Source organism: Corvus moneduloides, chromosome 16 (genome assembly GCF_009650955.1).
Source record: "Corvus moneduloides isolate bCorMon1 chromosome 16, bCorMon1.pri, whole genome shotgun sequence".
Lineage (NCBI taxonomy): Eukaryota > Metazoa > Chordata > Aves > Passeriformes > Corvidae > Corvus > Corvus moneduloides.
This window is the reverse complement of record NC_045491.1, coordinates 2384839-2407110: the sequence shown is the minus strand read 5'-3', so window position 1 is coordinate 2407110 and position 22272 is coordinate 2384839. Positions and strand designations below refer to the sequence as shown.

Below are 22272 nucleotides of genomic sequence, written 5' to 3'. Positions count from 1 at the left end.
AAATGAAGCTTTAGCACTCAGCAGTCATGCTGTGGAGCACTCATGTGACTGCCACAGGATGCTTTCTATGTTTGACCTTCCTATTTCGACTGTGATCTACAGAAAATTGCACAGTCCAAGACTAGCAAATGGCTGGATGTCACCAAGGGCTGCACAGAGAATGGAATTATTCCCCCATATTGTGGCAAGCTCTGTTCAGTGAAAGTGAGGTCAGGCTGTCAGCTAACAGTAACATTTTTGTGTTATGTATTTGTTCACTCTCAGTTTATATAACATGCCCTGAAATACACTGAAGTGGTTTAAATGTTGAAATATACACAAAACTTGTAGCAATAAGTTACTGTACCCAATCCAGATTCAGTTCCATGATAAAAGCTGCTCTGTAGAACAGCCTCCTCCCTAAGTACATAAGGAAATGGCTTCAACTGCATAATCAACATTAAAAAAACGTACCTTTAAAGGTCAGAGTACCATACACTACATAAAAAAATCCTGTTGTTAAAGGAGAACTGTTCTTTCCAGTTTGGCTTTACTCTTGTCTCAATGGTTTCATTGTTGTAGTGATATTTTTTTCTTATTTCATTTGTTTTTGTTTTTTTTAAACTTGTCTAGGTATGGTACAGAGAAAATGTCTGCCATCACAATCCAGAAGGTTCCACATGGTCCTTAGTCACCACTCCTGGTGAAGTTGTACAGATCAGCTGTGGACCCTATGACCTCCTTTGGGCAACTCTTTGGGAAGGGCAAGCTATTGTGAGAGAAGGAATTGATAGGAATAACCCTCAAGGTAAAGTTTGTTAAATTTGGCTGGAAACCCCTTTGATTTGTATAGTGTTGAATAAGAAACTAACCTACAATGCCTTCTGGGTTCTGTCTTTTGCAGGAATTTCCTGGAGTATTGTGGAGTCTCCAAGCTCTGAAAATGGAATTATGCACGTCTCCGTGGGTGTTGATGTGGTGTGGTGTGTTACAAAGGATAGAAAAGTAAGAGGGTCATGCTCTGCTTCTGCTTTTTTCCTTCCCTTTCCCTGTCTGCTGCTCTCAAACAGGAGTGCAACTTGCCCAGGAAGCATTGTGATTTGGACTCTGTATCCCCATGGTCTGGGGAATTCTAGTTCCCCTTGCTGTTATGGGAATGCTCTGTGGTTTGTGATAGTTGAGTTTAATTGAAGGAAGACTTTCTGCTTTTCTTTTATAAGGAATTTTCTAAACCCAAGTCAGACAGATTTGGCAGGTGGGTGGGGATGTTGGTGGGGATTGGATAAGGGGCATCTTCTAAGGGATATTAAGCATCAAAATTGAAGTGACTCCTGTTTCCACAAGGACTGAATTTTACATCAAAAGCAGCATGGGGAATATTCTCATCTACATTTATGATGCTATTTTTTTATCTTCTTATTCCAACTGTTCCCTCTTCATCAGCCTTTTAATGTGGGGGTTTTGGTATTTAATTAGGTGAGATATCTCTTCTGTGGATGTGTGATTACTTTCTTACTGGAGTTTTAACTTAGAATGATAGAATGTCTTAAGTTGGAAGGGCCCATAAGGATCATGGAGTCCAACTCCCTGCTCCTTCAGACTGAATTGAAAGCCAGGCATGAACTCTGTGCAAGTGCAGCAGTTCTGTTGAGTTTCTCTGGTCTAGTGAGTCACTACTCGTCAACTGAGCCATGGTAACAGGTTGTGCCCAGCCTGCTCCATCTGCCAGATAAACCCACTGTAATCAATGGAGATAAGCTGGTGTGTTTTCCTTCAGATCTGCCACAGGGCAGTCAAGTATCCTGATGTTATGGGATTCAACCAACAGCTTCTAAGGGAGCTGCTTGCTACTGCAGAACTATAAAGCTATATGCTACATACAGAGGAAACCTTTTCCAGGTACCCAGCCCACAGACACTTTCAGATTGGTAAAGTCAGATCTAAGGGGAGACAATGTAAAGAGCTGTACTGCTAAAGACATCCCCCTGACAGTTCCCTCTGGCTGCCCTGCTTCTAGGGTTTGAATGTAAGAACACTATTTAGAAGCCCATTCAGAGTGATCAAAAATAGCCTACATGTAGACATGTAATAGAAAGTATTTTTCCAACAGCAGAGAAACTAACTCTGTCACAGAAAGTCCTACAAAAAAGTCTCCTTGTGGGCTCTTCTGGCTGCAGGTGGACACACAGTGTAGGTACTATTGGGAGAATTGTTTTATCTTTATCTGATAAAGAAAAAGAATCAAGGAAGTAATTGACTTCTTAAGACAATGTGGTGAGTCAGTACTAGAGATTAAGACTAATCCACTAAAGAAACTAAATTCCTGATACTGCAGGAGAAAAATTTGGACTTTCTGTTGTTATGGTAGGTGTGGTTTAGAAGAGGAGTGAACTCACATAATCCTTGTGGAACAAGCTGGATTGAAATGGTTGGAGAAATGATGATGGTAACTGTAGGCTTAAACAACCAGGTAAGAGAGCTGGGGAGCAGCTGGGAGGGTATTTACACTCCCCTCTGTACAGGCACTGCTCACATGTGGTGAGGACTCTCAGCCATGCCAATAGGGCTGGCTGGACAAAGGGCCCTGGGCTTAAACTGCTGGGAGGGAAAGGGGCTGAATTCTGCAGTTCTGCACCTGAAGGTGACAGTCAGCACGTGTCTTGTGTGGTACAGGGAGGTGCAGATAGGCTTTGGTACAGAACTTTGTTCTGCATCTACAGTGTCAGCATTAAGGAAGAACACAAAAGGAAAACACTGTGTCCAGCAGTTTTCTGTGCTCAATTCTGCGCCACTGCACCTTTTTGTATCTGATAACCTACTGCATTCTAAGTCATTTCTTTCACCAAGCCCCTTCCCTCCCTAGGTCTGGGGAATCGGCTGTGATGACAGAGCGATTTATTTTCGTCAAGGTGTCACACCAAGTGAGCTCAGTGGGAAGACATGGAAGGCAATTGTGTCTGGCAGAGAGAGTGACAGATCTCAGACTGGGAGCTCAACAAGTCTGCTCAGGTACGTCATGAAATACCTGCTCAAGACTTTGTACAGCAAGAGTTTCAATGCTAGGAGATATTTCTTTATGTCCAAGTGGTACAGACAGGGAGGAGCGGGGAAGACTTCTCTAATCATTATGTATGCCAAAAGGCATTTGCATTTTTGCCATTATAATTAACAGTAAGCAGCAGTTGTTGCACTCAGAGAAGAATCTGAAGCTCCCACATTGGAATTCACTGCATGATGCAGAAAATGCAGTAAAGCATTTTCCTCTGGGCATACTATCACTATCTGGAACTAGTCTCTAATAAGCGAAAATGTTGTCTATGAAATACCATGAAGGAGTGCCAATTCCACTTAGGAATTATTCTTCCTGAGTGTCACTGTATGTTTCTTTTCCTAGGGAGATTAAATCAGTTACTCCCACCTGCCTGCCGGCCTCTGGGCTGTGCCACACATGCCAATGAATCTGGGAGGACTGCAGAAGCTACTTGTTTGAGCCAGAGTGTGTGCTGAGAAGTTCCCTTTAGCAAAGACAAATCATAATGTTAATAATGGGCTTTAAAAAATTCTATTCATTCTTTCATATTCAGAAAATGCAATGTTGCTTCAGTGTTTTCCTGACAGTTGTAGGCAGCCAATACCACCAATTGTTTGAAAAGATCAGTGAAGTTCCTTCCTGTGTTTCAGATTTACTAGACCAGTTTGCCAGATTTGTGTCGGACTCTTTCCTCTGATGATAGAATTTGACCTTTAAAAGAGAAATCTGCTGTTTCTCTCCTACAGTGAAACACTAAATCAGTTTCTGTGTGTCTGTGATCTAAGGCCTGTGCTAATTTACAATGCTTTGGATGATAATTAATTATCTATTTGTCCTTCAGTGCTGGCTGTTTCTTTACTGATGATATTCAGAACCAAACAAGCGCGGTCATTCAGGGTGATGCAGATCCTTCCTCTGATACAGAGCTCCCTGGCGTGCCCACGAGCCCTGCCAGCACTGCCCTGCTGGGAGCTGCAGCCGCTGGGAACAGCCCAGCCAGCCAGGCTGACACATCTGCACAGCTGCCTGTGGATCCTCTGCACTCTGAGCAAGGAGAAGCCACTGCTGCTTCAGCTACTACTGAGAAAGATAACCTAGAAATGAATAAATCTCCTGCAAACCCAAATCCTTCTGCAGAACTGCAGTGGATAAACATTGACTTGAAGGAGGCTCGGAAGCATCCAGTCCTCTCTGTCAGCAGCTTTGCAGACACATCCAGCCTCTCTTCCCTGGGCGTGTTCTCGGTGGGAGCTGAAGACCAGTACGGAGCTGATGAGCACCCACTGTGGGCCTGGGTGTCTGGGGGAGGCTGTCTTGTAGACCTGCACAGCCCACTGAAGTGGTTCACTGCTCCATCAGGTACTGGCCAGTCACCACAGCACACTCCAGTTCCAGTCACAGTTCAATATGCTCTTTAAGGAAAATGTTGGTTTGTTTTTTCTGACCAAAGCCATGGTGCAAAACTTGTGCTAACCCACTTTCTCTTACTGCAGTTTGTTAGTAGGTTCATGTCTGAGCATAGTGCTGCAGTATTTAGCTGTAGAGCACTTTGGGCTTGAGATAAATAAATGTGAAAGTGATATTTTCTACTGAGTTCCTGTAAGTTTTGTAAAGTAATCTGTGCTGGATCTACATCTCATTTTTAATTGTACTGAGACTGCAACTTTGGGCAAAACACATATCATTGAACAGGAAGGGGTGAAAAGGGCCCTCTTGGGAGATGCAGATGCCAGAAATAACTGCCTCACTGCCATTCCTACTGAGATGGGTAAAATAAACCATGAATTGTGGTATCCCAGTATTTAACAGTCTAACTCGTGATGCAGTATATTATCTAATTGTCTTGCATTGACGAAACTCCCATTTTTACAAGGTTATGGATTTAAAAGCTTCTGTAGAATCATCTAGTGATCCTATTTCTATGCATCATTTACAAAGTTTGGCTGTAATACATTGATTCCAAATGATAATCACTATAAAAATGGTGTTAGACTGGGTTGATCCAGTCTGGTGTTCAAAGGAGCGCCGTGTTTGACCTTTCACAGAACTGTACTCAAAGCTCACTGGATTTTATTGGGTTTGGTTCTGTCCCAGGTTTGTCATCGTCTGTGCAGTCTCTGTCCCTGTCTATCACTCCTGCACAGACAGCAGCGTGGAGGAAGCAGATTTTTCAGCAGCTCAGTGAAAGGACAAAGCGGGAACTGGAGAATTTCAGGCACTATGAGCAGGCTATTGAGCAGGTAAGCAGTGAGGACATTTATCTCTTAGCTTCTAAACACATCTGGGAATCAGTAATACATTTCTGACATACTGATTTGAGCTTATTGCCAGCTTTATATTCTTGCCCTTATTTCTGTCTGGGACAACTTTCCTGGATTATTAATGTCTGAGCTCCTTGTGGGAAATGAACAGCTTTTCAAACATGGAGCAGCAGCTTTTTTCATCTAAAAGCATTATCAGATAGTTTTATTTAGGAAGAAACAAAGCATTGGTCAGCATTATTTGGGTACTGTGAGACCTCAAATCCTCAGAGAAGTGGTTGCAACAGTGGAATATTGTATGAATTATTCCACCACAAGATGAGGCATCTTAATTGAAACAGTGACTCAAGTAGGTGAGCTTCCCTTTCTATGGCCATCAGGACTAATTCAACTTGCCTAAATAAATGATGAAAACGTCAATGGCAGCACATAAATAGCAGCAGTTTTGTTTGATGTTCCCTTTGTTATGACTCCTTGGCTCTTTTCAGATTCATTCATATTTTTGGTCCCTTCATTGCTAATTGCCAAATGACATCTGGAATTATTTGATTAAAAACACTTGGAGTCCAGGGCTTTAGTCAAGTTTAAAAAAATTATGTCAAAGCCTTTAAACTCTGAACAGAGGTTCTGTTATAACAGGAGCAGACTTGAGTCAATTAGTACCTGCGTGCTACTGCATTCTTGCGGGGTAAGATGTTACTACTGTTGTACACGTGCTACTTCAGTATCTTTTTATCCACTTTTATGAGTGTTCAGTGTGATACAGTGTATGAATGTATGATACAGACTAACCTGCAGCACAGGCAACTCCTGGTCACAAAAACGGCATTTGGGAGAAAGAAAAAGAGTCGTGCAGTTTCTTCATTGCTGTAATTTTGTGTTTGCCTTGTAGTCGGTTTGGGTTAAAACTGGAGCCTTGCAGTGGTGGAGGAACTGGAAGCCTCATAAGTGGATGGACGTTCGAGTGGCACTGGAGCAGTTCACCGGGAGCGATGGCATGCGCGACAGCATCCTGTTCATCTATTACATGTATCATGAGGAGAAAAAGGTGTGTTCAGCTGCAGACCCCTGGGTTTGCTTTTGGCAAACCTCCAAAGGGGAAACAGTTTCTTGAAAGGAGGCAAATTATGGCACGCTACTGTTCTGAGCTTTGGGAACCAATTCAAAGGTAACCCCAGGTACCAGCAAACCACAGGCTTTTCTGAGCTGTGTTAATGCTGTGTCAGAAATACCCAGTCAGGAACCACTCACACTGCTTAAACCATCAGTTCTGCACTAATTAGGAATTCTTCTGGAAGTTCAAAATGTTCTTGATTGTGATGGCTTGTTCTGGCTTGGCTGAACAGGGTCTTCACAAGTAGGGTTAATGCCTGCAGGCAATAGGAATCAGAGGTGGTGCGAGGTTGGAAATTGAGTCCCATTCCCTCTGTGCCAAGAATTGATTCTTTGCTGTCCTTGGCAGGAATGCCTTGTTTGTAGACCTGAAGTGCAAAAATGCTGGATCTGTGGAAGGTTTGCCTTAAGTCACAGGTTTTTTTTTCTCTTGTCTTAGTACATCCACGTGTTCCTCAATGAAGTGACCATTATAGTTGAGGTGCTGAATGAAGCCAAGCACTCCTTTGCACTGTACACACCTGAGAGGACGAAGCAGCGATGGCCAATCCGCCTGGCAGCTGCAACGGAGCAAGAAATGCATGACTGGGTAATTCTGGGCATCTCTCATTTCAAGCTGGCAGTATCTGCAATAAAACATAGAAGCCAGTCTCTGAAATCTCAGCATTACATTTAAACTCTTGAGGCCACTCATCTGTTTTTTAAGTTTAGGTATTTAAACCATCTGATCAAACTTACTTAGAGGCACCTGAGGCTTCTTATCTCCTCTGAAGTCTGCCTGCTTTCTGGTGCTGCAGTTATCCACAGCAACACAAATGTTGCTTTTCATTCTCTTCCCATCTCTGGATATAGATTAGGGTGGGAATGAGTTAGGAGTTGAATTAAGTTATTGTGTTCTTCTGCATTGGTAGAAGAACCATTCTGTGTTGTCACTGTTGCAGAGTCTTTTGTACAGGCAGACAGGCATAGACACACTGGAGCAGGAGCAAACCTGAGAGATGCTTCATCCTGATCAGCTCCTGCAAACCACAGCGGTTCCAGTGGTTGTGTAATAATTTCTGAACCACTGAATTCTAGTGGGAATTTTTTTTGAGAAAAGGCTGCAAATTCACTTTGCTGATTTGCAAGAACATGCAGAGGTAAATTTTTGTTTTACAGTACTGAGCATCTCTATGGAAATTTTTGTTCTCGCTGTAAATAGAAGCTTTTTTTGCTTCTTGTTTTGTAGCTGTCTTTGCTGAACATGTCTTGCTGTGAAAGCAGACGGATTCAAGGCCCTCCTTCTCACCATGCCATTTGGTCAGTTACTTGTAAAGGAGACATCTTTGTTAGTGAGCCAAGTCCTGAGCTGGAGGCCGGACCCCAGCTGATGCCGTGTGATCAAATGTAAGAGGCTTCTGAAGCTGTTCTTTCTGCATGGGATGCCATCCAGCAAAGAATGTCCTTCCTGTCAGTTCAGTGGCTTTGATGGGCTGTTGGAGTGTGTAGTGCACTGCAGATGTCTCTCAGTGACAGAGTTAATGAGTGCCTTCCTATTCATGACTGCATGTGAAGAAATTCACCTAATCATATTTTAATTCTTAGATTCTGGAGATATCCTTGTGATTTCAAAAGCCTTTCTCACTGAGATCCCATTTTTTGTAATTGCATTTTTAATGTCATAAGAGATAGCCTAGACTAAAAGTAAATCTAATCTCTGTAATTGGAATATAATTTGAGCTTTCAGTTTTATCTGAAATTCGCAGTCCTCCATAGACACTGCAGTCCAGAAGCAGTTTCTCGACAGTTTTTATGACAACTGTGGCAATATGGTACTGCAAACCCCTCAAGCAGAATAACACCATCTGCTTTTTGGTAGCTGTTCAGAGGGAAATGCTTTCAGCTGGTATCTGCCTTCACTTACAGGTTGCACAGTGGTTGGACGAGTGAGCAAAGAAAGTTGCCTGTCCTGAAGATTGTTGGGTTGTTGGTGGGGAAAGCACACATTCCTGAAGGATGTGGTGTTGAATAAAATGTCCTTTTCCTGGCAGGTTCTGGCGTCAGGTGGGAGGCCACCTTTGGCTGATAGAGTGCAACAGCCGGGGCGTGGTGTGGGGCATCGGCTACGACCACACAGCCTGGGTGTACACCGGGGGATACGGAGGTGGCTTCATCCAAGGTACAGCTTCAGAGTGAGAAATACAATAATCAGTGGCTATTGGAATTGAAAATGTAATGTCTTTAAGCTTTAGCTTTTCTCTAATCCACCTGATTTATTCCTCACAGGACTGGCCAGTAGTGCTGATAACATTTATACACAGTCAGATGTGAAATGTGTTTACATCTATGAGAACCAACGGTGGAACCCGGTCACTGGATACAGCAGCAGGTTATTTACTCAATTTATTGTATTTATTTACTTTAATACTTTAATAAATGAAACAAGGCCTTTTTTCTAGCTTTTTGGAAGAGTTATTCCAGTTACTTCAGCATTCATAGTTAACCTGAGATGGAAGGAGCAGTGTTTCTCAATTTTCTAATTTGTAATTATCTTTTCAAAATGTCCTTATGGCAAAACATTACAGATTTGTGCTTTGTGATTGCACAAAGTGTGCCTACTTGCACTATCACTATTAAGGCCAGACAGAAAAGTTATTAGGCTCTATATATTCGTATACACATTGTGCTAAATACACTGGGTTCTTGAATAGTATATTTGAACAAAAGTATTGAAAAATCCATATCCGCATAAATGGGATTCACATTCCAGTTTTAAATGGTAGTGAGGAATATCGTTCTTGTTCTACAGAGAACAATTTACATGGTCCTCAGGTCTGGTATAACTGGAAGCAATAGTACAGATTCTTTCCCACTATGCTCATCACTCACTATTTCTAAATAGAGATTTCTGAATAGAGATTAATGATGGCAGTGTTCTGTGTGTGAAAGTAGGAAGTGCTACAAATAGGCTTTTCTTCCCTCGCCCTTTAAACTCCCTGTTGTAAATGACCTTGCATTCCTTGTGCACTGTTCCACCACCACAGAGGTCTGCCCACAGACAGATACATGTGGAGTGATGCCTCTGGCCTGCAGGAATGTACAAAGACCAACACCAAGCCTCCTTCTCCGCAGTGGTCTTGGGTAAGTTTTGTCTTACAAATTTTTTTACAAAGTCCAGGCTTAGCAAGTAGGATACAACACTTGAGTTCAAGGGGCCCAGATTTTCTTCTGGGATTTGTTGTAACATTTAACCTTGTTTTTCCCATTCATAACCAGTAGTAATCTTCCAGTCAAAAGAATGTTAAGCATTGAGTGAGGTTTTTTGTTTAACATGACTTAGATCCTTTTCTCTTCAGCTGAATTAAAAAGCTTTGGGAACCTCTGTATGTATTCCAAGTATTAGAAGGTTTTTAGCAAGTCTTTGCTCTCCAAAAGCTGGAGGCAAGTAGAAGCAGAGGTGTTTATCATACATTAGGTGTTGATTGTTATTCCCAGTGTCCCCATTTACCCACAGGTCTCAGATTGGTACATCGACTTCAGCCCGGCGGGCGGCACGGACCGGGAGGGCTGGCAGTACGCAGCTGACTTCCCAGCGTAAGGAAACTCCTCTTCTACCAAATCCCAGGCTCCACTCCTCATTCCTTCTCACTTCTGTTTGCACATTAACTGCCCTTTGACAGGGACACAACACTGCCTCATTTCCCCCCTTTTGTGGGCACGCTGATGTTTGCAGGGAGGGAGGGCAGCGAGGTGAACTTGGCAAACTGTCACTTTAGGAATTTTAAAGTCAGCAGGGGTGCCTGGTGGGCAGATGGAGGCAGTGCTCTCAGGCTGGCACTGACACTGGAGATGCTCTGACATCCTCATGAACACTGTTTAAATCTGTTTTGGTAGGTCCTACCATGGCCACAAGACAATGAAAGACTTTGTCCGACGGAGGCGCTGGGCAAGGTGAGGAACCTCAATATAAATAAGTTTTGAACTTGAATGCTAATTGCTCACTAAAAGGCTACTTCAGTTATGAGGTGAAGAGTCTTGTCACCCAATCAACAAAAGAAAAAGTAAAGAAACCTGCAATAAATAACCCATCTCCGGTAGAGAAACTGATGTTCTTTAGCATTATGGCTTTGACTGTAAGCCTTTATGGGTGGTTACCCTATTGGATTTTGTGGGATCTGTAGATAAAAGTCAGATGGTTCTTCTCTATATCTGATTTTCCTTATGGTAAATGATTAAGGAATAGTAGACACTGGCTATATCAGTACATATGAGGTCACTTGTAACAACAAGTTAATAGGCCTTTTATATTAATAGTTTTAATTTATGAATTCCACATACTTGGTGCTAGGCCACAGATAATGCAACCCCATTTCCATCAGAGGAAATGTCCAGGTGGAACCTGGAAAACAGCAAACTGCCACTATATTCTATAAGCTGGGGAAGTCTGTGCATTCCCTGTTTTTCCAACTTTTCTGTCCTTTCTATACTAGAGCATTTAACAGCTGTCCTAATTAATTGCTGTGAACTTTCATACTGCTGGGTTTGGTATTGATGCTACAAAGTATTTTGCCCCTTGTACAAAAAGCTTCGAAGTGAGGTTCTGAAGCATCAAAACTAGATTTCTCAAGTTGCTTATTTCAAGTCACCATTTTGATTTACTGGGTTTGTTTTGCTGTATATCCTGGAACAACACTTTTGATGCTTCAGAACCTCACTTCGAAGCTTTTTTCAGAACTGGAAAATGGAGGAATGTCCTGATGTTTTTTAGGACATTCTTCATACACAAAATATTGTGGTGATGATAGAGCCTAACATAATTTCCCCAATAGACAGCACTACTTTGTTTCAGTTTCCACAGAAAAAGTACACAAATTCCCAGCAAGACTTAGCAAATCTTTCATTTAGAGCTGCCTTACCTCTGCCTACCTCAAGATGCTACATAATCTTTTTAACAGGCCCCACCAAAAAAGAATTGTAAAATTATTCCCTCAAGCAAGACAGAGGAAGGAATGAACTGGGTGTGGAGTTCTCTCTGCAATTTATTGCCCTGCTGTTGCCCAGTGAGTCTGAGAGAGCTATGGAGCAGTGTAGCACCAGTTGCAGACTTCTTGGGTAGTCTTGGTTTTATACAGTAGCTTTAAAAAAAACAAACAACAGAAGCTTTGAGGAATCAGTATTAGTTGAAACTTCAAAATCTGATGCAAAACATGAGTGATTGTTAAAAACCTCTTTCAGATTAAAAATACTAATATTTAATGAAAAGTATGCCTAGTGAAAAGACTTTAGGACTGGAAGTCAACAATAGACTGGGAAACAAATTCAGTCATAGAAAGTATGTACTTCTGACAGGCTTGGGTTTTTTTCTGCCTCAGAAAATGTAAGATAGTCACCAACGGGCCATGGCTGGAAGTGCCTCCTGTTACCCTGTGGGACATCTCCATAATTCCCAGTTCAGATGCAGATGATGAAGAAGCAGTAGCACTGTGGGCAATCAGTGACAAAGGAGACGTGCTCTGCAGGCTTGGAGTGACACAGCAAAATCCAGCTGTAAGGCTCCCTGTTTGTTTTTACTGCTTACTGAGGTATTTAATGTAATACACAAGTACATACAATCACACAGGGCCCTCTCTCAAAGCACCTTGTTATTTTTCATCCCTTTGTGTCCCAGATTTGGAAGTCCCTGTCCATCAGCTGCAGCACAGTTTGCTGCCCACGTTCCTTATAATAGCATTTCCCTTGCATAATCTACCTGAGCTTGTGCCACATCACCTGCAGGAGCCTCTCTCAGCTCCTGGCCATCTTCTCATGAAGCATTTTACTTCCACTTTCTGCACTGGCAGCTTAGTTCCTCTTTTTTTGTTTGTTTTTTGAAATTGTTGATAATAGGTGTATCCCATTTAAAGGAATTGCCAAGGAATAGACCCTGTGAAGCATGGTCCCAGTCTAGTGCCTGTTGATACCAGTGGGATAAAAAAACAGGAAAAACATCTAAGAAAATACTGTAGTATTGAATTTAGAGAAAAACTACAAGAAGTTGAAAAATATTTAAGAATTTTTTTTTCATCCTGATCTGTAAGGCACTGCAGCAGTAAGAATTGGAATCTGTCCGGAATCTGAAATCCCATATCAGTTGATTTTTGTGAGACTTGTTCTGTGTAATAAAAAACAAGGGATTTTTAAAAAATAGAAGGCCCTAGTCTAGCTGTTCAGAGACATGTAGATATCCAAAATCCAGTGACTTTAATAGAAAAGGTCCTTCATTGTCCAACTTAGCTATTTTCCAAGAGTTGTTTATCCAAATATCTTTGAGGATCAGCAACCTTGTTTCTGTTCAGTTGTAAAGTATGTAAGATTTATTCTTCAGAATATTTTTCACTATGTTGTTTTTTTCTCATTTGGTAATAATCAACAATATTTTGTCATAGAATTTTTAACTATTGCTTCACAATTCATCTCCCATGATTTGTTAGGGAACATCCTGGCTGCACGTGGGAACAGACCAGCCCTTCATTTCCATCTCCATTGGGGCATTTTACCAAGTGTGGGCTATTGCTAGAGATGGTTCTGCCTTCTACCGGGGTTCGGTGTCTCCAAACAAACCTGCAGGTAAGAACCTGCACTTTATCTTTTGCTCTGTTCCACTGCCATGTCTGAAAAAGTCCAACCTGTTTCACAGAGTCCTTTCCCATAGCTGTGCAAAACAGTGCATACAAATAATACAATAATGAGAGCAGGTAATTTGCTCTTCACCTGCATAAGTTAAATTGTAAAAAAACGAGTTGTTAAAAATATATGAAGTGTGAGGTCATTCACAGCTTTCTTGCTTATATTTCAACTGCAGGCATTTCCATGCCTAATTCTATTTTCTCAATGCTTAACTCAAGATTTCTGACCTTTAGGTGACTGTTGGTACCATATCCCTTCACCTCAAAAACAGAAGTTAAAGCAAGTCTCAGTAGGACGAACATCTGTGTTTGTCTTGGATAAAAATGGTAAGGATTTAAAAAACTATTAGGCAGTGCTACAAAAAGTACATCAGTCTACACCAGACTGATTTAAAAAGGAGAGGCTAAGTTAGAACTGGACAGATGATTACTGGTGCTCCAAAGGGAGTAATATTTCCTATTGAAGGATTTGGAGTAGCAGTGCACTTAGGTACTGCTTCAGAAGGCCTGGGTTTTGTTATATCTGATAGTGCCCTGGCTAACAACAATCCAGCAGCTGTGCTCTGTGGGGGGAAGACACTGATGAATGTCAGAGAATTGCATGGCAGGGTTTTGTCTGGAATCCTGCTCCAAAACAGATAAATCATGAAGCGCCTTTTGTACAAGAAACAAGCCTTTAACACCAGATTCAGAAACCTTCATCTCATTTTCTTTTGTTTTCTAGTGCGTAGTTCCTTATATGAACATTTTTCCCCAAGAAGTTTTACAAAACAGAGTATTTGCTGGTTTTTATAAACAGTAATTACAGAAATACAAATTCCAAAGTGAGAACTTAATTTTGTCCACCTCTGTAACAGCATTTCCCCAGAACACAGAAAGAATAAATTCCTGATTTATGTTGTTTACAGCACTGCAGACAAACAGTCTGGGCTGTAACCAGCACTTTGTTTTACAGGCAATCTTTGGTACCGCCAGGGCATCACACCCAGCTACCCTCAAGGATCTACCTGGGATCATGTTTCAAATAATATCCGAAAAATGTCTGTAGGGCCCCTGGACCAGGTGTGTACTGAGCTTCCTTGTATCTCATTAGTTTATTAAAAATTATGTAGAACATACCTTAGTAATTAAATGTTCTTCAGCCTTAGTTTTGTTTAACTTTATTCCACAAAGTGTTGGTCTAAATGCTGGAATCTGATAGCAAGACAAAAAACCATACCAATGAAATAGTGATACAGCCAAGCCCTCTGCTGTAAAAAGCCTCATTATTTTTCCATTTTTTTTAAACAAAGCTATGTATTTTAAGAAGGCTTTTATATATTTAATCTCTTTCCTGCCAAGTCTTACCAGGCGATGTTTTAATTATAACACTGCTCTATAGTTTGTTTGGGTGTCTCGCTGCCTAAATTAGAGAATTTTCAGCCTATTGAAGACCAAGACTGCTTTTTGAGAGGGATTAGACAGAGATTTCACATCTGGGAAGAGCAGCACATTTTATTGCCTCTCTCTGCTTCCTCGAGGTGTGGGTGATAGCTGACAAAGTGCAGGGCAGCCACAGTCTGAGCTGTGGGACCGTCTGCCACCGGACTGGTGTCCAGCCAATGGAACCTAAAGGCCTCTCGTGGGATTATGGTATTGGGGTAAGTGCTGGGGGCACAGAACTGCCTGGAAGTTGTACATCCCAATGTCCATGGGCTCACAGAGAAAGGGAAGTGCCATCCTTCCCAGCGTTGGAAAGCTGGGATATACCTGCAGGAAACTTGACATTTGCCTTCAGGTTTATGTTCCTTTTTGAAGTTACTATAATGGGCTGTGCAAGTGTTGCTGGGAAGTTGTTTATTTGCATTTGATAAGTATTCATTTTAAATACGTAATTTAAAAGTTACAATGGAAAAACTAGCAGAGTAAGAGCCATTTGAAAAGAAAGTGGATTCCTTCCTGGTCTGCTCATGATTATTCCTCACTGTTGTACCCTGTATTATTCTCAATGTTTTGAGAAAGGCTTTTTTAAGGTTTTGCCACCTTTTAAGCTGGTGGAACATCTGCAGTGGCTCTGTTATGAATGCTTGACTCTACTAATCTTAATTCCCTGTGATAAGAAATAATCCTCAAGTTTTCCACCTCTATAACTCCCTGTCAGGGAGTTCTGTTGTATTTTGTTTCATTTTACAGGGAGCCTTTTTTCTGATTCATCCCAGAGCAGGATAACTTTCCTCATGAACAAATAGTATAAACTAGCAGTGCACATAAAGCATCACATCAGATAACAGCACTGACAGGGTGATGTTTCTTCTTTTGAATTTCTGTATCACTTTTTCACAGGGTGGGTGGGAGCACATTACAGTCAGAGGAAATGCAACAGAAGCATCGCGGGTTGCTGTGCCTGACACCGCCGAAGAAAACCCGGCAGTATCGAAGGAGGGAGAAGATGAGGAGAGTAAAGGGAAAACAGAACACTCTAAGACCCTTCTGATGGTCAGTGAAAGTCAAGAATTGGACAGAAATTCTGTTAACTGTTAAATTGTTGCCATCTACATGTTGCTATCAAGTAATTTAAAAGAAACAAAATGTCTCCTGCTTGAAGAGAAAAATGTGACCTTTCTGTGCTACTAATATGTTTGACTTAACTGGACTTTGCAATGGGGTATTTTAAGTACTGAATCCTAATGCATCTTGTTTAAAATGTGACTTGATAGAGTTCATAGTTTTGTCAAAGCAGGCAAGGTTTTTAACCACAATGTATTTCTGACCCTTTATCATAGCTGCTACACACCGTACAAATGTGAATATGTGCAGATGATCACTACATTTACTTCTTTTTTTTAATGTTCCCTACATCTCTCTTGTATTGACACATCTTGCACACTGTCCTTGAGCACAAATGAAGATGTTGTTTTGATTTGAATGAATTGCAGGCAAACACAACTGGTCCTGTTTGTACAGGGCCTTACCCATGCATGGAGCTCTGCTCACGGGAGGGCTCCGTGTGTAAGGACGGACTCGGGTCAGGCTGATCTTGCTCCCATCAGCAAAATCCAATTCTGTACAACTCTGCTTAGGCTGCAGTTACCAGGAAGGGCCAATTTTTGCTGTCTTTGCTCACAGTGAGCAATGTGTTAATCAGGCAGAAGAACCTCTCTCTGCTTTCAGGGAGCCACTGGAGAGAGCCCAGTCCCGGTCAGTTGGGCTCAGCGAGGTCTCGCTGTAAACTGTCAGTGCAAGAGCTGGGAAATCATGTTCTGTCCTCAGCTTAACTGGAACTGGGATAATTGAGGTACACAGATGCCTACCTAATGAGGCTGGAAGGCACCAGACTCTGGAGGCTACGTTCCACATCATTGCAAATTATGCTTTCATACTGTAAAAGTCAAGGGAAGGTTTAAACTCTGAGTTTACAGTGGTAGGAATGCAAAATAACTTCACTGATGTCAGTGGAGTTTGCCAGTGTACACTGATGGCAGTTCAGAATGAAGCTTTGCTCTTCATTTTTAGTAAGTGATTTATTCATCCCGTTTTCCAACATGAAACCACTTTCTATTCTCAAAATAAGCTTTTTTTCCTGACTTATTTATCATAATTGGACAGTTTACATTCATTTCTCCTCTCTGTGTGTGACTGTATATGGAGCTATTTTTATATGATGAGCAGTTTGGTGTGGTCTCAGTACTGTATTTGTAGAAGTAAAACTTAATGTTTGCACGTATTTAAGGAATATATTTGGTATTTAATGCCAAGGAAAGCACTGTTTCCACGTACAAATGTGAATGAAGATTGAAGATGCTTTACTGTTAAAAAAAGAACCTGTTGATCTTTCCAGTATGTGATTAGAGATTTCTGGTTTATACATACATTGTGGGAGAACCATAAATAATGTGTTGCATTAATTACCATAATAGGTTTTGCATAAATTGCACAGTATCTTGTCCAAATAAATAACTTTATTACATGTATTTTTAGAGAATTATTAGGATTGTATTTTTCTCTGCATTGTATCAAGGAGATTTTTCCTTTTAATAGTCAGTGTTTACATCTCCAACAACCAACCTGATTGCATACAATAAGCTTTATAATGTACCTTTGCATTTTTCCCTACATTGCCAAGTTTCACTTACTTTACTGTAAAAATCTGGGTTTAAGTGAAAAAAAGGTAAGTTATAAGTTGTTTATGTTTGAGTACTAAGTATTTGCCTTCTAAAACTATTATTTAGAAAATTATTTGATTTAAAAATATAATGTCATTGTTGTGGCTAGTTAAAATACAGAAAAGTGACTTTAAATTGAAGCAATTTTGAAAAATAAAAGTAATTTATCAGAAAAAAATGCTTCTTACAAATCCCTTTTGACATATCCAAGAACACAGTGCTTTGTAGCACAGTACCACTGTGGAACTAGCAGCTGTAATTCCATTAAATGCCTGTGTCCAGAGCCTGTCTATCCCTCAGGGATGGCAGTGTGCAGAGACGGGGTGACTTTCACCTGCCTCCTCTGCTGCTGTATTTATAGCTAGACATGACATGCCATTTTGGGCTTAATATTTGAAATACCTCTGGTTGCAGGAAGTCAAAAATACACTGCCCAAGCATAAACTCTGTCTATTTAGCAGCAATACCAGCATACTTGTTCTTAAAGTGCAATTCTTCACCAATAGCACTGTTCAAGTACTGGGTTTTAAACTCACTGGTTCCCTCTTCCCACCAACACAACCAGCCAGCAGTTCAAACGTAACTATCCCACAAAAGCATTTCAGGGACATTTACTAGCTGGCAACTCTCAGATAATGACCTTTAAAGAATCCTACAAAAAAATACCATAATCTACAAGTCCTTAGTCATCACTTACTGTGTGACATGCAGAGCCACAGTTTGCACTGACCTGTAGGGTGAGAAATAACCAAATAACGTCAACATCTCTTACCTGAAAAGTGCTGAGTGGAACAACTGAAAGAAAAAGCCTTGGTGTAACTGACTGACCCCACTGTGATCAGACAGTGTAAATACAGTGAAGATTAATTCACACACAGGGGGCAGCTGGTGAATGGAGTAAGATCCAGCACTGTAATGACAAGTTAAATCTCTAAGAGACACTGCAATACTTTCATTAACACTTGAGTACAAGAAGGGCTTAAACACATTTATTTTAATGTGAAAACAGTTCAAAAACTAAGAAAGTGCTGGGTTGAGGCAGGATCCAAATGTTTTCTCCAGTAAGGCAACCACAGATATAAACTGTTGTGTTGTTCTACATCATAGCTATGGATTGCTGTGGTGGAGAAAGATAATTCACATCCCTTGCCAACCTCACCTTTCACTCCGATTTAAATTGTCACCCCCTCAGCTGGGCTGCAGCAAACTACAAACTGCACAGAGCAGCACAACCCTTCTGTGATGGATCTGATTAATCCTTCCTCAGCCCCCATTCCTCCTTGGACAGCCTTCCTCTGCAGGAAAAGGACCATACCACAAACCATTATCAATCCTAGTGATGCATGAGGTGCCAAATGCTTCCTGTGCCATCCACAGCACAAAGCAGCAGCCTCCTGTTCCACGGGGCATGTGAGGAGGGGGAGCTGTTACAGGGGGGCTCCATGGGCACCACACTCTCAACTGAGGCCACCCCAGCTTCAGGTGCCCCAGGTATGAGAATACAAGAGGAAATGAGAGTTCCTCTGTGACATAAAACTTTTCACCACAGAAGGGGATATGGGGAGGGGAAAAAAAGAGCTCATTTTCCTTTCTGAAGAGTTTCTGCTCATTTATTGTTTTATAGTATCAGAATCTAACACTAACACGGAAAGAACGTGATCATGTCACAGGCTTCATTAGCAAATAATTTATATTGGCCAGAGCATTGTCTAACTTAAGACTATACTAAAGCATTTTTATCATTGTTTTGGCAAAAATAAGTCATTTGTCCCTTATTTATTATTTGTATTACAATGGCACCCAGACACCCACTAAAGAAAATCTTCATGAGGCCAGATGCTCTGGAAATGCAGATCAGAACTGTCCTTACTCTAGAGAGCTTACAATCTAAGAAAGCTTTGCAGATGTTTGCATCAGCAGGTATTTTTATGCCTTGCAAGGTTCAGAATTATCAGGGCAGATCCACAGAAGTTAAATATCAAGATAAATATTCAGATCTGGTGACCAATTTTCCATATGTGCCACTTCAGTCACCAAGTCAAATGCTGTCATCAATTTTAATCTTCTCTTTAGCATGGGAGATGAGTCACTGAAAGGCCGATGAACAGAGCTACAACCAAATTCTCAACAAACTCCAAAGAACTTGGGTGACACAGACCTTAAATGCTCAACTCACTCTACTCCAGGTAGGGTAATTTTCAGAAGCTACTAAATCACTGTTTTCAAGTCAACTCCAGTGCTACAGGATAGGTTTCCAGACCCTGGCACACCACACAAACACATTCATTATGCTCTGAAAAATTCTGAGGGTTTAAACCTCTAGGTAATGACATGTATTGTGATGTAAGAAGGAAAAACAATTACAGTAGTAGGTGGCAGCCGGTGTTTTGGCTGAAGTTATGAATCTATGTGGAATATTTCTGTAGATGTTCCTCATGGTCATCTTCCCCATGCTGCTGTTGATAATGCTGGTACAATTTGGATCCCCAGGCTCCCCCCATCCCTTCTACTGCTGGAAAGTGTCCGTTGGACATATTGAGTATAATGGAGGTCAAGGATTTAATGTAATTTTTGGCCAGCGTGAGGGTCTCTATTTTGGAAAGTTTGTTCTCAGCTCTCACGTGAGGGATCACCTCCCGCAAGGCCTGGAACGCATTGTTGAGCTTGTGCATTCTCTGCCTCTCGCGCTCGTTGCTTTCCAGTCTCCTCAGAAGCCTGTCCTTACTGCTCCAAGGACGCTTGCCTCTGGCTGTGGGGATCTTGCTGCTCTCCTTGCTTCCCCCATTCCTCCTTTCTTGGCGTCGCAAGCATTTCCCCAGTTCCTTTTTTCTCACTGCCGGCTCTTCGGAAAATGCTTCTTTGTCAACAGCTTGCCTTTGCTTCTTTCCTTTGGTTTTAGTCTTCATGTTTTGTTGGATGGACTGGTATTAATTAGCAGTGTGCTGTAAAAACATAACACCAATGTTCAGCTGGGAGTAGAGCTTGCAGAGGAAGCAGGGGGCAAGTGAATGGAACCAGTGGAACAAAGATGCAGTGAATCACCTACTAGTGAAAAACAGATGCCTCTGCTTTCTCAGAAACAGGCCTCATAGCAGAGAGATTTTTCCTTTATCACTGTACATAAGAGAAAATGGTCTCCAAGTTGATCCAGTCTTTCTGTAGAGAAGTGAACCACAACTCAAAAAATATGCACAGTATGACAGTCAGTTAGGTTTGGTAACATTGCCTCTGTTGTTTGATCTCATATGCTGCTGTTGTCTCCCAGCTCCTCACTACCCCACGTTATAATAAAACCATGCACCACTTCATTGTGCATATGCTGGCTTATGGGGGGGTATTAGACTGACCCTCAGGCTCTTATTCAAAGTAATTTCTCCTTGACTCCTGGTAATTGTTTTTTGTAGGCACAGGTTTCCACTGTGCGAGGAGTCCACTAGAGGGAAACATGGCACACTCTCAGGGAGAAGCTCCGAGCCAGCCACGTGTTTTCAGCTGCAGCATTTCTGTGTTCTGGGCTAGTCCCCACCACACACACAAAAAAAGCACTTCCCTCTTCCAGCAACAATCCGATAAAGGCAGGGCTTAATTGCAGTTACTGCCCCAGATCAACAGCAGCAGAGCAGGCTTTCCAAGTTATCCAGAAAGACACAGCAATGTTCCTTCCTCTGCATTAATGGCAGCACTGATATTTTACTCCCCCCTCAGCCCAGATTCTGTGCCCACACTACACCTGAAGACAACAGCATCACAGCAACCCTGCCTATAACACCAGTGATCAACATTACTAAGAGACATTCCTAAAATATGTTTCTTCCATGGTCTTCCAGTTCATGTAGTCATAAAAAGGTTTGGTCAAAACAAAATATATTTTATGCCAATACTATTACGTAGGAGCAGCCTGAGAGTTGGTGAGCCAATAAAAAATGAAAGAAAAAGAAGAACCAAAAACTAACCCCAGCTGCAAGACTGTCCCAGCACAAGACATCAACCTTAGCTGGAGCAGGTGGTGGCAGTTCCCAGCTGTGCTGTGGTAAACACCACCTCCTGTCTCATTTCTCATTATTTAGAGCCATGCTCAGCTGCTCGGCTTGCACAGTGACTCAGTTCTCTGCCTGTGAGGGCATTCTGGCCATCCCCAGGTTCCCTACTACCAAAGACACCAGGAATTCACAAAGCAGCTGGGTTAGGGCAGCACCCAGGTGATGACAGCTGAAAGACAGCACCAAGCAGCTTGTGTTGTGGGAGCCTAAAAAAATGCTGGAGACACAGAGGTACTTTCTGTGAGAAAACAGGTCCAAAGGCAAGCACTGGGCTTGTTCTGGACCCTTTGTGTAACTCACTTGGCAGAAAAGGGACAGCTACAGGACAGCACAGAGGCAAGGGAGCTTCCCTGCCCAAGCACAGGAAGCACTGCTGGGGAGAGCTGCTGTTTGGAAGAAAACAGCCCACAGGACTTGGTGAAGAGGGGGTTCATGGAGGCAGCCAGGAGAGAAAGCTGGAAGAAGACCCAAGAGAAAGGAAGCTTCAGCTAACTGAGAGAGCAAAGTAGTCTGTAAACTGCAGGCTAGGCAAAAGCGAATGGGTTATCATGGGATAAACAAGGTGCTGAGCTTTTCTTTCAGACTGCCACTGCTGTTACCTGGAGAAGCAACCTTACAGAGCCCCAGCTCAGCTGCTGGGAGCCCCAGAGAGGTGGTATGAGTGTGCAAGGAGCAAACAGATTGTGGGGGGATCAGCAGCAACAGATTGGAGTGGTCAAGAGAAGCCAAAGAGAGAGCAGCCAAATACCAACACATTTAACACCCTCTGCAGCCGTCTACCAGGGCTGGCAACCATCCTCTGTGACTTACCACTCTACCAGCTGCTGAGAAGGTGCCTGGGGCCCAAGGGGCAACGCGGCAGAGCCCAGGGGAAGGCAGGAACAGCAGCAGGGGCTGTGGGGGCAACAGGGAGCGAGCGCTGCGTGTCCTTTGACCGAGCCCGGGTCTGTCAGCAGGAGCCTGCGAGGGGCCCAGGCCCTGCCCCTGGCCCGAGGAGCCCCGGGCAGGCGCTGCCCCGAGCGCGCAGGCAGAGGCTGCCGGCGCTGCCGGCGCTGCCCCGGA

The 22272-nt window shown here is 42.3% G+C and overlaps 2 protein-coding genes across 2 annotated transcripts in view; one reads left to right on the top strand and one right to left on the bottom strand.

Annotated features, from left to right (window-relative positions):
- Positions 1 to 16978, top strand: part of TECPR1 (tectonin beta-propeller repeat containing 1) — a 24468-nt gene extending 7490 nt beyond the window's left edge. Inside the window, exons 6-25 of the mRNA XM_032126020.1 lie at positions 613 to 787; positions 884 to 984; positions 2348 to 2449; positions 2843 to 2988; positions 3852 to 4369; positions 5105 to 5250; positions 6164 to 6319; positions 6824 to 6973; positions 7613 to 7770; positions 8415 to 8542; positions 8650 to 8752; positions 9408 to 9504; positions 9878 to 9957; positions 10258 to 10314; positions 11736 to 11910; positions 12834 to 12969; positions 13263 to 13355; positions 13984 to 14090; positions 14549 to 14668; positions 15351 to 16978. Of these exons, the coding sequence (XP_031981911.1) occupies positions 613 to 787; positions 884 to 984; positions 2348 to 2449; positions 2843 to 2988; positions 3852 to 4369; positions 5105 to 5250; positions 6164 to 6319; positions 6824 to 6973; positions 7613 to 7770; positions 8415 to 8542; positions 8650 to 8752; positions 9408 to 9504; positions 9878 to 9957; positions 10258 to 10314; positions 11736 to 11910; positions 12834 to 12969; positions 13263 to 13355; positions 13984 to 14090; positions 14549 to 14668; positions 15351 to 15548 (2946 nt within the window). The 3' untranslated portion in view covers positions 15549 to 16978. The remainder of the gene's footprint in view (positions 1 to 612; positions 788 to 883; positions 985 to 2347; positions 2450 to 2842; positions 2989 to 3851; positions 4370 to 5104; positions 5251 to 6163; positions 6320 to 6823; positions 6974 to 7612; positions 7771 to 8414; positions 8543 to 8649; positions 8753 to 9407; positions 9505 to 9877; positions 9958 to 10257; positions 10315 to 11735; positions 11911 to 12833; positions 12970 to 13262; positions 13356 to 13983; positions 14091 to 14548; positions 14669 to 15350) is intronic.
- On the bottom strand, positions 16528 to 22272 carry BHLHA15 (basic helix-loop-helix family member a15). Its single transcript, XM_032126023.1, has 2 exons — positions 22021 to 22272; positions 16528 to 20112 (listed from the first exon to the last, which is right to left on the bottom strand). Exon 2 carries the CDS (start codon positions 20074 to 20076, stop codon positions 19576 to 19578), a length of 501 nt encoding a protein of 166 aa, XP_031981914.1. The 5' UTR covers positions 20077 to 20112; positions 22021 to 22272; the 3' UTR covers positions 16528 to 19575.